Source organism: Corvus moneduloides, chromosome 11, assembly GCF_009650955.1.
Source record: "Corvus moneduloides isolate bCorMon1 chromosome 11, bCorMon1.pri, whole genome shotgun sequence".
NCBI classification, from domain to species: Eukaryota; Metazoa; Chordata; class Aves; order Passeriformes; family Corvidae; genus Corvus; species Corvus moneduloides.
In genome coordinates this window covers 18,165,050-18,176,330 of record NC_045486.1, presented here as the reverse complement: position 1 = coordinate 18,176,330, position 11,281 = coordinate 18,165,050, and the positions used below count along the sequence as shown (strand labels likewise).

Sequence of the window (11,281 nt, the reverse complement as noted above, 5' to 3'; positions counted from 1 at the left end):
CACCATGTTGGTTTCATGTTACCGCCACGGTTTCCGAGCTCCTTCCTGCGCGCAGCTCCTGTGGAAGGGAACGAAGGGCACAAAAGGGAGGGGACGCTCGCTCTGTCCGCTGGGCACTGCCCTGGCCCGGCACCGCGCTGCCCAGCCCGGGGAACCCCGCCCCGGCCGTGCCCCGCAGGGGAAAGCGCCCGGCTCTCACCGCCGCACACACGGGGACGTGCCGGGCTCCCGCCAGCCCCTCCTCACGGGGCCGCGAACGGACCCCTCCAGCCCAGGCCCATCCCGGTGCTCGCTGCCCGCTCTTCCCAGCTGCTCACGGGGCCGTGCCTGTGTATACCCTCTCCGTTCACGGGGCCGCACCCGGGTCTCCCCTCAAGCCAGCGCGCTCGGATCAGCCCCTCGTCCCTCAGCCCGGCCAGTCCCCGCCCGCCGCGGCTCACCGGGGCCGGCGCTGCCTGCCCGGCCGGGACACCGGAACGCGGAGCCCCAGCGCCGCCGCTCCCCGCCGCTCGAATCAACAACAAGATGGCGGCCCCCAAGCGGGCGGAGCTTGGCGCTGGCCGTCATAGCAACCGCGCCACCCAAAGCCCGCCCCGCCGCCCTCCGCGCCAATCCACACGCGAGCCCCGCCCCGCGGGGGCCCTCTTGGGACGCTGATAGGTTAAACTCAGTGTCGCTCAAGAGAGGAGCCGCCCCGCCCGCTCCCGAGCGCGGACGGCAGCGCACGTTAGGCACACGTGACGCCCGCCAATGACGCGCCCCCTCACGGGCAGCGCCGTCTCATTGGCTGCCAGCGGGGAAGGGGGGGGGCTCCGCCAATGGGCGCGGCCCGCGGCTCCGCGCTCCGAGCCCGCCCCCGGCAGCTCCGCGCTCCGAGCGCCATCCCCGCTCCGAGCCGCCATCCCCGCTCCGAGCCCGCCATCCCCGCTCCGAGCCCGCCATCCCCGCTCCGAGCCCGCCCCCGGCAGCTCCGCGCTCCGAGCGCCATCCGCGCTCCGAGCCCGCCCCCGGCAGCTCCGCGCTCCGAGCGCCATCCCCGCTCCGAGCCGCCATCCCCGCTCCGAGCCGCCATCCCCGCTCCGAGCCCGCCCCCGGCAGCTCCGCGCTCCGAGCGCCATCCCCGCTCCGAGCCCGCCCCCGGCAGCTCCGCGCTCCCCGCTCCGAACCCACCCCCGGCCGGTCTGCACTCCGTGCTGCCCGATACAAACCCACATCCAGCCGTCCCGCGGTCCGCGGACACGCTCAGAGCTCCCCGCCCCGAGCTCCCGGGGCCGCTCCGCGTCCCCCCACGGCCGCCGCTCCGAGCGGGGTGTCGCCAGTGGGACGAGCTCACGCACCATTCCGGTACAGTAAAGGGTTCAATTCCCGAACGGTCAGGGAAAAGGGTTCGGGGCAAAAGGGACCCTCAGGCAGAGTCACACAGGTGACCCCTTTCACTGTGAAATTTCACGGCTGGCTCCTGTCCCCCCTCCTTCCCCTTAGTCACCTACTCCCCAAATTAGTCTCTTCCCTCTTATCCCGACAGCGCTTCATTTCCCCGGGAGCTGCCAGGGAGGCGTCCCGCGGCGCGATCCTTTGAAATTCAAATAACCGGTTTCCCACCTCTCGCTGACTGACGCCTTCAAAGCTTCCCGCTGCTCCCAGCTCCTCCTGCGGCGTCCCGCTCACCTGCACCCCCGCTAATTCACTTTTCCTCCCAATTATCAACCCATCCACTCCGCCGACCAGCTGCTCATCCCACCCGTCTGCGCCTGCGAGCGCTGGAACAAAGCAGAGCTTGAGGGGGGTATGGGACTCGAGGCAAAAGTTTCTCAAAATTACCCGTGGCTGAGTTTTCTTGAACCAGATAACCTTCCTGTGGAGGACTGCCCCGGCTGGGTCACATCCAGAGGCTACAGAGATGCTTCTGTCACTGAAGCAGACCTGGCCAAAGCTCTCGTAATATTTTTTGCAGTGCCGAGCCTGCTGCCACCCTTGTCCTGGGTCATGCCACTCACATCGCTGGCGAGACAGTGCTAATGACCACCACAGCAGAACAGCCACCAGTGTCACTGCCCGGCAACGGGACTCCCTAAGGCAATCACAGCAGCATGTGCAATCTCTGACACCATTTATTAGGTCTGAGGTGGCTCAGGGTCTGGCTGCACCCCATGTGCAGCTGGTTTGGCCACAAAGGACGGGTCTCCTCCTTGGGGGTCACACCAGGTGTCTGCCAGAACCCAGTGCTCTACCCAGCACTGCCCACATGGAGCTGTGGGTCACAAGGAGCCCTTGTCAAGCCCTTCAGATCCAGCGCCGAGCCCCAGTGACGCTGTTGAAGAGATAATCCCTGCCGGTGCCTGAGATGGAGGCAGCACTCAGTCACTGCCCCGCAGGCCTGGTCCCCATCTCTCCTGTCCCCAGACCCCTCTGCCCTGGGGAACACAACCCGAGGCTGCTCTTGGGGCTGTGAGACAGGGCACTCACGTGGGTCCTGAGCACGGCCATCGAACTGTCCCTGTGTGGAGGAGAGACAGGAGTGGCTGCTGAGGGCCACAGGGTTCTTCCTGCCTCCCTGTCAGGGCACCCAGCATCGCTGCCACCACTTACTGGGCTGCTGGCATGTGGGTGTCCCTGTTCCTCCTTGCCCCTGGTGTGCTCCACCACATCCCAGGAGCTGCAGAAGGAAGAGAGCAAGGGGAGGGCACTGTCAGTGATGGGCCCCCAGCCTCAACCCTGAGAGATGCTGCTGGGAACAAGTTGCCAGCCAGGCTTTTCCCTGCCAGCTGCACCCAGTCGAGCCCATCAACCCTACCTGACTGTCCCCTGGCAAAGACGGGGATTGTGGCAGGGCTGCACTCCCCCAAGTGCCTGAGAGCACCAAGCAGGCCTGCCACCACATCTGCTTGTTTCCCCATGTGCTGGCACACATCACTCTTGTGCTCAGAGGATGCTGTGCTGGGGGAGCTGCCAGGACCACCCAAAGGGGCTGAGCCCGATTCTTCTCCCTTGCATGGTCACTATGGCCCCAGTGCCACCAAGTACTGTGTCCCCAGCCTCACCAGTGAATCTGGATCCAGCTATGCATCACCTCGGGGCAGTTATGCCACCGGGGGTGGCTGTTATCCTGCCCGTGGGCTTGCATGTCTCCTCCTTGCTGTGCAGACACTTGGCACAGGCTGGCCTAGCATCTCTTCAGGCTCTCTCCTCTGTCACCTGTCACCATCAGTGATTCTCCAGGGGGTTGTGCAGCCTGGTCACCTTCTCCCTGTGAGCTTTCCCTGACAAATGGGGCTCACCCCTGCCAAACAGAGGCTCCCCTGGTGAGCTGCAGTTACCTCAGCCCTGGTGCCAGGACCCAGCCTTGCAGCAGGCATTGGCACCAGCACTGTGCCACCCCACCCTGTCCACTGCAGAGTTTGTGCCCCAGCCTGGCCATCGACATCACTGTCTACTGGCCAAATTGCTCTCTCTGCTCCCATAGTTCCCATCAGGGCTGCACCCTTGCCCTGGGCAGAGACGGCTCCCTGACACAGCAAGCCATGGCCAAATGCAGGGTATATTAAACATCCCTATGTGCTGTGTCTTCCTGGCTACCTGCAAGGACAATACAACTGCCCATATGACTGCTCTGGCCATATAGCACTCACCTCTTGCCCAGGAACAGCTTGCCAGGGGCCCGGTTGCTGTGGGAGGAGCAGAAGGCAGCCGTGAACCCCTAGTCTTGCTCACTGTGCCATGCCGTGGGGTGGGCTGGGGCTCACCCGCACAGCAGGTTCCGCACTGTGCAGCCCAGGGTGGCCAGCAGCAGGGCACCAGAGATGGTCAGCACAGCCACAAACCAGGCCGGCGGGTGCCACACTGCCTCTGTCTGCGTGACAACCAGCGGCTCCTTCAGCAGCGTCTGTGGAGGCACCGGGGTGAGGGGACATGGGAGGTTCAATGGACCTTGAGGCACCACCTGGTCAGTGCGCTCTGCTCACCGTGTGCTGGGTGGTGGTGCTGGGTGGCACTGGGGTGCTCCAGGGGGTGACATGCACCACCAGTGCCACCACGCTGCTGCGGTGGCGGGCACCAGAGCCGCCCCACACCTCCACCAGTAGGACAAAGGTGTGGGGCCTGGCTTGGTCATTGGGGAGGTAGACAAGGGTGTTCCCTTCCAGCCGAAAGCGCCCATCCTCATTGCCTGGATGAGAGGGTCTGCTCAGTGTCACACCATGGCCGAGGGCTAGTTTGTGCCGTGGCTTGGCCATTCCTCACCTCCAACAATGGTGTATGTCAGCACGACACTGTCGGGGCTGCTGTGGCACACCAGGTGGGTGACAGGCTGGTGGCTGCCCGGGGACCCAGCCGTGATCCGCAGCTCCTGCACCTCAGGGATGCACACCGGCAGCTGGTCCGGAACAGCCTGCCAGGAGCAGGGGGAAGTGGTAGGGCACCCACAGTGCTCACACCCACCACAGCTCACCCAACGGGCTGCCCTCACACCTGCAGGCGCACGGACACATCACACAGGCGGCTCTGCCTCTTCCTTAGGTCCAGGTCATTGTGGGTGTCCGTCAGCTGCACCACCAGCCTGTAGCTCTTCTGCTGCTGGGAGTCCAGGGGTCCCACCACGCGGATCTCACCTGTGGAGTGGCGTGAGCTGCTGGGAACCGGTAGGTGCCATGGGGTGTGGCGGGGGCTGGGAAAGGGGCTGGGTGCTCACCAGTGCGCCTGTCAATGGAGAAGGGCTGTGCAGGCCCAGACCCCCCCTCCACACTGTACTCAAGGCTGTCCGGTGGGTAGTCGCGGTCAGTGCCAGCCACACGCCCCACGACGCTGCCGAAAGCTGCCGTCTCTGGCACAGTGAAGGTGGCACTGCTGGGGCACGCCGGTCTGAATTCGTTGACAGGTGTCACCGTCACAAGCACAGGCACACGGGCTGTGTGGCACATGGCAGCTCAGCCATGCTGGCACCACCCCACAGCCTGTGCCAGGCTGTGTGACGTGGGGACAGAGGCACCAGCCTTGGGGTGGGCATCTCTGGGGCAGCAGGAAAGGAATGTTTCCTCTGTGATCTGCTGGTTTGGGATTGGGAAAGGTCTTTTCCCACCCTAGCGACATGGGCACTCACTGCTCTGTAGGGGCTGCCCTCCCACTGTCACCACAATGGTGGCCGTGAACTGGAAGCCCAGAGCAGCCATGGCCTCCGAATCATAGTCCAGTGTGGCGTTGACCTGCCAAGCCAGGAGGGAAGTGTCAGACAGAGCTGAGATGCCCTGCAAAGCTGAGATACCCTGCAAGGCTAGAGCATCCCGCAAAGCCAGGGTGTCCCACAAAGCTGTGATGACAGGGGAGAAGGAGGGAGCGAGGAGAACAAGCAGGCCTTGGGGAGCAGGGAGCCCTGAGGAGCCCTGGTCCAGAATCTGGCATGACAGCACATGTCACAGGGTCTCACTTGTCCCACCGGGCTCCCGGGGTCTAGGCTTGCTGTCCACCTGGGCCCTGACCATGACCCTGCTCACCTTCAGCCGTGGCCCCTCCATGCAGAAGTGGGAGTGGGAGGAGGGAGGCCCCTCAAGAGCATAGTGCAGACACTCATCAGTGCTGGTGGAGTCGGTGCACCTCAGTGTCACCAAGGTGGTGCCAGGGGACACCGTTTCGAGCACCTGGGACCTGTGGCAGGGCAGCCAGCAGCTCAGCCTCTGTCCCATGTCCTGGGTGCAGCAGAGAGTCCCACACCCCCCACTCCCCCCTGAACCATACACAAAGACGGCTGGGACACATCTTGGTGCCTGGCGGTCTGTCCCCTGCACAGTGATGTTGACCGTGGCGGTGGCGTGGTCGTCGGGATGCAGCGCATTGTAAGCCCGGATGAGGAGGTGGGCACGGATCACCTCCAGCCGGCGGGTGCTGCGGATCTCACCTGTCACTGCAGGAGGAGCCACGGCCTCGCACTGGGCACAGGGATAGGGACAGGGCATCCCTGGGGACTCCTGCTGCCCTGCTCACCCTCGTCAATGGTGAAGAGTGCGGGTGCCACAGGAGCGAGGATGGCATAGCGGACATTGTCACCTCTAGCATAGACCCGTGTGACCACCTCCCAGGGGCCAATGCCTTCTGTCACCGTCACAGCCCAGTGCGGCTTGCTGCAGGCGAGGTGGGCAATGAGGCACCGTCTGATGCCACCAGCACCCCCTTTCCTGTCCCAACCCCACTCACAGGAAGGTGACGCGGGGACGGCGCGATGGCAGCACCTCCACCCTTACAGCCCCACTGCAGTTGTGCCCGTGACGATCCATCACCTCAATCTCCAACCTGAACGTCTGTGGGGCAGCACCGGGGCAGCTGTGGGACAGCCCCGAGTGGCACTAATGATGGGGATGGGGACAGGGATAGGGACGAGGATAGTAATAGGGACAGGGACAGGAATAGCAAAGAGATGGGAACAGAAACAGGGACAGAGATAAAGAAGGAGAGGGGGCAAGAGATGAGAATGGGGCTTGGAGCAGGAACAGAGGTGGAAAGAGGGGTAGAGATGGAGACGAGTATGAACTGGAGACTAGAATGGGCAGGCATACAGACAGGGATGAGGATAGGGCCAGAACCTGAGATGCAGAAGGGGATGGGGACAGGGCTGGGGCCATCCTGGGTTCAAGGGGAGACAGGAGCCTAATGAGAAGAGCAGGATGTGGAGAGCTGCGGGCAATGCCAGCATGAGGCTAAGCCCCAGCAGACTAAGAGGTGTCTGTGACCAACCTGAGGCTGCTGGTGCCCACCTGGTTGTCCTTGTTGGGGTCAAAACCATTGTCAGGAGCCAGCACCAGGCCCCGGCGGGTGAGTGTGAGTGGTGTGTTGTGGTTTCGGAGCCTGAACTGCAGAAAGGAGGGTGATGAGAACCCCTGTTCCACTCCTCCACACCCGGGGTTCTGCTGTCTCCAAGGCTGCTCCCTTCTATGGGGGTTTGGGCCCCCAGGGAACTGCCACTCACCATCAGCCCGCCAAGCGGCTGCCGCAGCACTGCATACAGGGGTGTCCGGGGTGCCACGTCGGCCAGCACCTCCACCACATCACCCTCTGGAGCACAGCACGGCTGTGGGAGCTTGGTACTGGCTGGCACCCACAGCCCCCACTGCCCTGTGCCCCTGTTTCCTACCTGCACTGGCAAAGGGGGTATCACACCGCAGCACCTGCCCTGTTGTCACCCGGACAAAGAGCCGCCCTTCCACCTCATCCTCACCGGGACAAGCAGCCCTCAGGATCAGCGTGTACTGGTTCACCTGGCGGGCATCGAGCTCCGCACCAGCACGCAGTGTCACCTGCCGTGGGGACACGTAACTCAGCAGGGCGCCTGCCAGCTCCTGCCCCACTCCCTGTTCCCCAGCCGCACCTCTGCCCGGAACGTGGTGGCATCTGTGGGGTCAGAGCTGATGGCAATGGAGTTGAAGGGGTGGTCAGGCTCAATGGTATCCAGAGTGACATTGGGGCTGCTGCTTGAGTTGCTGCAGGACACGGTCACCTCAGCCACGCGGGTGCCTGGTACTGTGTCCTCACTCAGGGCCACCACACGTGGCAAGTCAGGCAGGACTGGTGGGAGACCCCAGGGACCACTGATGGCTCATCCAGTTGTGCTTATGGAGCTCTGCTGCTGCACCTAAGCACCAGTGCAGGCACACGTCTCCCTGCAAGGCACAGCTGGGTCCAGGGCAACCCACTCTTACCTGTTGCTCTGACGAAAGTCCCTGCAAAGAGGACAGTATCACCCCAGCCTGCCAGGTGTGCCCCAGCAATGCCGTGGGGAGGCCCCAGAATTCCCTCTGTGATGCTCTGATGAAACCCCAGTGGTGTCTGGAAATGCCACAGTGATGCCCTTAAGATGCCCCAGTAACACCCTGGCAATGCTGAGGACACTCTGAGGACACCCTGGTAATGCCCTGAGGATGCTCCAGTGATGCCCCCTCCTTGCCTCAACCCAGCCAGGCAGCTGCCAATCCCTCTGCCCATCCTGGGGTCAGCCCCAGGCATGTGGGAGAAACCGAGGAGAGCCTCTCCTCTGTCGCCTTCCTCTCAGTCATCCACCAAGGATCTGGCAAAGAGCGCCTCCAACATTGTGACCTTGAAGCACCTACCTGGGACACAGAGGCTGAGGAGGAGGAAGGTGAGGTGTCCGTGCATGCCCATGGCTCGCAGGGTGTTTGGGACAAGCTGAAGCCGGTTGCCAGGGGTGCTCGGCACCACCCCGGCCCGGCGTCACGCCGTCCATCCACACCCGTGGTGGCCCGCCCGGCCAGGGAAGGGACAGGGCACGGCTCCAGTGCCCCCAGCTCTGCACGCCGCCGCTTCCAGCCCCTCGCCACTCGCAGCTCCGTGGGGTTTGGCTGCCACCCCACGCTGCTTCACCACGCGGCACGCTCGGAACCGGGAAAATTAGCTGGGAGGTAATTTTTGGCCGTGTTCTCGTTCATTTGCAAACCAGTGCCGCTTCTCCCAGGATCCCCATTAAGCGCTATTAGTTCCCAATTACGGGCGCTGCGGCCAGGGTCACTCTTCCCTTCCCTTCCCTCCTCCCTGCTCTGGCAGCCCGGTGGCGGGGGGTGCCAGCGGTGGGTGCCTCCGCCGGGGCCCTGTACCGGGGCTGCCCTCCTTCCCGCCGGGGCATACCGGGCTCCGGGACCCCCGGTACCCGAGGTGCTGCCGGCTGGGACACAGATCCCGCCTGGCCCGGCGGTGCCCGGCGCGGGGCCCCGGGGCGGCGGGGAGGGGTCCGTGGGCGGGGCGGGGCCCCGGGGCGGCGGTGCCGGTGCCGGTGCGGGCCGGGCTCACGTTACGGCGGCCCCATTGGCCGGGGCGGGGCGGGGCGGGGCCGCCGGGCAGCGCCGGGAGGCGGCGGGCACAGCCGGGTGCTCCGTCCGCTGCTGCTGCTGCTGCTGCTGCTGCTCCGGCACCGGCGGCACTAGGAGCGGGGCCGGGAGCAGCGCCGGGGGAGCAGGACCGGGCATGCACAACGCCCGCCCGGACGAGCTCGGCGCCGACCGGGTGAGTGCCGCCGCGGGCACCGGGAGGGAACGGAACGGGACGGGACCACCGTGCCCGCGCCCCACCGCCCCCTGATGCCAGTGACGTCCGGGCGCTGTCGATGATACCAGGGCCGTGACATTACAGGCGAGGCCAAAGGCGGCGCAGGGGACGTTGGCGTCCGGTGGGACACTGGCGGTGTGGGGGCACGGGTGGCCAGCGGCCACAGTGTCCAGCTGTCAAGATGCCAGCGGCACCGTCCCCCTGGAGCTGCCACCCACCTGGGCTGCCCGGAGGGACGGCGGTGACAGGGTGGCCCTTCGGCTCTCCTGGGGCTGCCACATGCTTACCCAGCACCTCACAACCGGCTGCCCCAGTGTTCCCGGCCAGCGGCGGGACTGGGCGGCTCGGAGTGGTGGCACGCTGCCACCAGGGCTGGATGAGAGGGTCGCAGCCAGCGGGGAGGGGGACAGGGATCGGGACGGGGACGTGGAGAGCAACAAGGACAGTCCTGCCAGCAGCTCTGTCAGGGCCAGCCAGAGGGGACAGAATTATCGGTCCTGGAAGCAACCCCTTCTGCACACTCAGCTTCCCGCGACTCCAGCGCGGAAAGGAAAGCGGACGTAACACCCTGCTTTTGGGTTCAGACAATAGGAATTCAAGAGCGAGGAGCGGCCCGGCTGCGGGAGCCAGGAGTCTTTTCCAGCGCCTGTCCGGCCGTGCTCCGTTCAGCCCTGGCTGCCTTGGTCCCCTGTATTCCCCGCCGTTTGGGGGGGCTCGGGCCTTGGGCGCAGGCCTGGCTGCACCCTGACGTCACCTGGGGTGTCCCCAGCTGGAGGGCACAGGGTGGGTGGGTGGCCCTGCCAGCGCACGGGGGGAGAGCCCCACCCCAGCACCCGCGGGTGCCCTGGGGCTGCCGCTGGCTCCGTGCCACCGAGTGGGACTCTGCTGGAGGGGTGTCCCGGTTGCCTCCCCACAGAGACGGGGGCACTCGAGGGGCTGTCGGGGGGGCAGTGGGGCGCCCGCTCCTACGTGCCGTGGCCCTCTGTCATTTCCCGCAGGCACGGCCGGGGCTGGGTGCCTGCTTGCTCACCCGACAAGCCGCTGCACGCCGGCCGGCTCCGCGCAGGAGCCGCAGGAAAGCGGGGCCCGGGGCTGCGGGCAAGCCGGGGCCTGCGCCCCGCTCTCCGCACCCTGCTGCACGCCCATTGCGCCAGCGAAGCCCCCCCCGAGCCGGGGCGGGGGGGGGGGGGCGGGACGCGGGGTGCCGGGGTGGGTTGGGATGGGAGATCGCGGCGCTGACTGGGGGCAGTGGCGACAACCGTGCTGATGTGCCCTTTCCCTGCAGTGGTGCCGGCGGGACGCAGGGCCGACGCCGCGGGCGCACATGCACGGCATGCGGCAGGCACCGCACCACCTGGGAAGGGCGCCGGGGCCGGCCCCCCGTCCCCCGCGCCCCGGCTCGGCGGCGGACTCGGCCTGCAGCCTGGATCCGGGTGGCGAGGAGGAGGAGGGGGGGGGGCCCGGCCGCTCGCTCCCCCCCGGCCAGCGAGCGCAGCCTGGAGTTCGACTCGGGGTACTCGGAGGCCTCGGGGGGCACGTGGAGGGAAGAGGAGGTGCCCGTGCGCCGCCGGCATCTGCTGCCCTGCCAGCGGGCACACCGGCTCTCCGCCGGCCCCGCCGCCCCACCGCCCGCCCCCGCCCGCCGTGTCCGCCCCAAATCCACCTCGGACGCCTGCCTGGAGCAGTGGCGGGCGCTGGAGCCCGCCGACACGCAGGACTGGACCGTAGCACTGCTGTCGCAGAGCCGGAACCGGCAGCCCCTGGTGCTGGGCGACAACTGCTTCGCCGACCTGGTGGAGAACTGGATGGACCTGCCCGAGGTGGGCGCTGAACCGCGTCGCCGAGCCCCCGCCGAGCCCTCCCGCCGGCTGGCCAAGCCCCCCGCCTTCCTGCTCAGCCTTTCGGGCAACGTACGCCGTAAGCTGGCCAACATGGCCCGGCCCCGGGGGGCCGACGGTGCCCGGCCGGGGGGCCGCGACGCCACCAAGCGTTTCTCCTGCCCGCTGGGGCTGGGGGGACAGCCCAAGGGCGCCTGCTTCCACCAGTCCCACAGCAACATCGCCCAGTTGGCCACGGACTTCCACCGCTTCACCGCCCTGATGAACAGCCGCAGCCGCCAGCCCATCATCTGCAACGACGTTATCGGCTACATTTAGCCCTGCTGCTGCGGTCCGCACCCCCACCCTGTAAATAAACCCCTGTTTTGTACGGTCTGGGCGCCGCAGCGTTTATCAAAGGGTGT

The 11,281-nt window shown here is 66.2% G+C and overlaps 3 protein-coding genes across 3 annotated transcripts in view; 1 reads left to right on the top strand and 2 right to left on the bottom strand.

Annotated features, from left to right (window-relative positions):
- IP6K1 (inositol hexakisphosphate kinase 1) overlaps positions 1–549 on the bottom strand; it is a 37,089-nt gene extending 36,540 nt beyond the window's left edge. Inside the window, exons 1-2 of the mRNA XM_032120621.1 lie at positions 441–549; positions 4–58 (exon numbers count right to left, since the gene is read on the bottom strand). The gene's annotated coding sequence lies outside the window, so the exon portion shown is untranslated. The remainder of the gene's footprint in view (positions 1–3; positions 59–440) is intronic.
- Positions 550–2,101: 1,552 nt separating this feature from the next.
- CDHR4 (cadherin related family member 4) lies at positions 2,102–8,277 on the bottom strand. The gene is made up of 20 exons (XM_032120829.1): positions 8,091–8,277; positions 7,683–7,703; positions 7,352–7,548; positions 7,118–7,280; positions 6,953–7,038; positions 6,741–6,836; positions 6,184–6,287; positions 5,974–6,110; positions 5,728–5,893; positions 5,487–5,637; positions 5,096–5,198; positions 4,688–4,903; positions 4,468–4,607; positions 4,240–4,387; positions 3,963–4,165; positions 3,744–3,883; positions 3,630–3,665; positions 2,590–2,656; positions 2,467–2,497; positions 2,102–2,339 (listed from the first exon to the last, which is right to left on the bottom strand). The coding sequence occupies exons 1-20, from the start codon at positions 8,140–8,142 to the stop codon at positions 2,284–2,286; spliced, it is 2,313 nt and encodes a 770-aa protein (XP_031976720.1). The 5' UTR covers positions 8,143–8,277; the 3' UTR covers positions 2,102–2,283.
- Positions 8,278–8,864: 587 nt separating this feature from the next.
- INKA1 (inka box actin regulator 1) lies at positions 8,865–11,252 on the top strand. The gene is given in 3 exon segments (XM_032120831.1): positions 8,865–8,997; positions 10,325–10,489; positions 10,491–11,252. Coding segments are annotated over 3 exon segments (909 nt in total). The 5' UTR covers positions 8,865–8,958; the 3' UTR covers positions 11,196–11,252.
- The last annotated feature ends 29 nt before the right edge of the window (positions 11,253–11,281 follow it).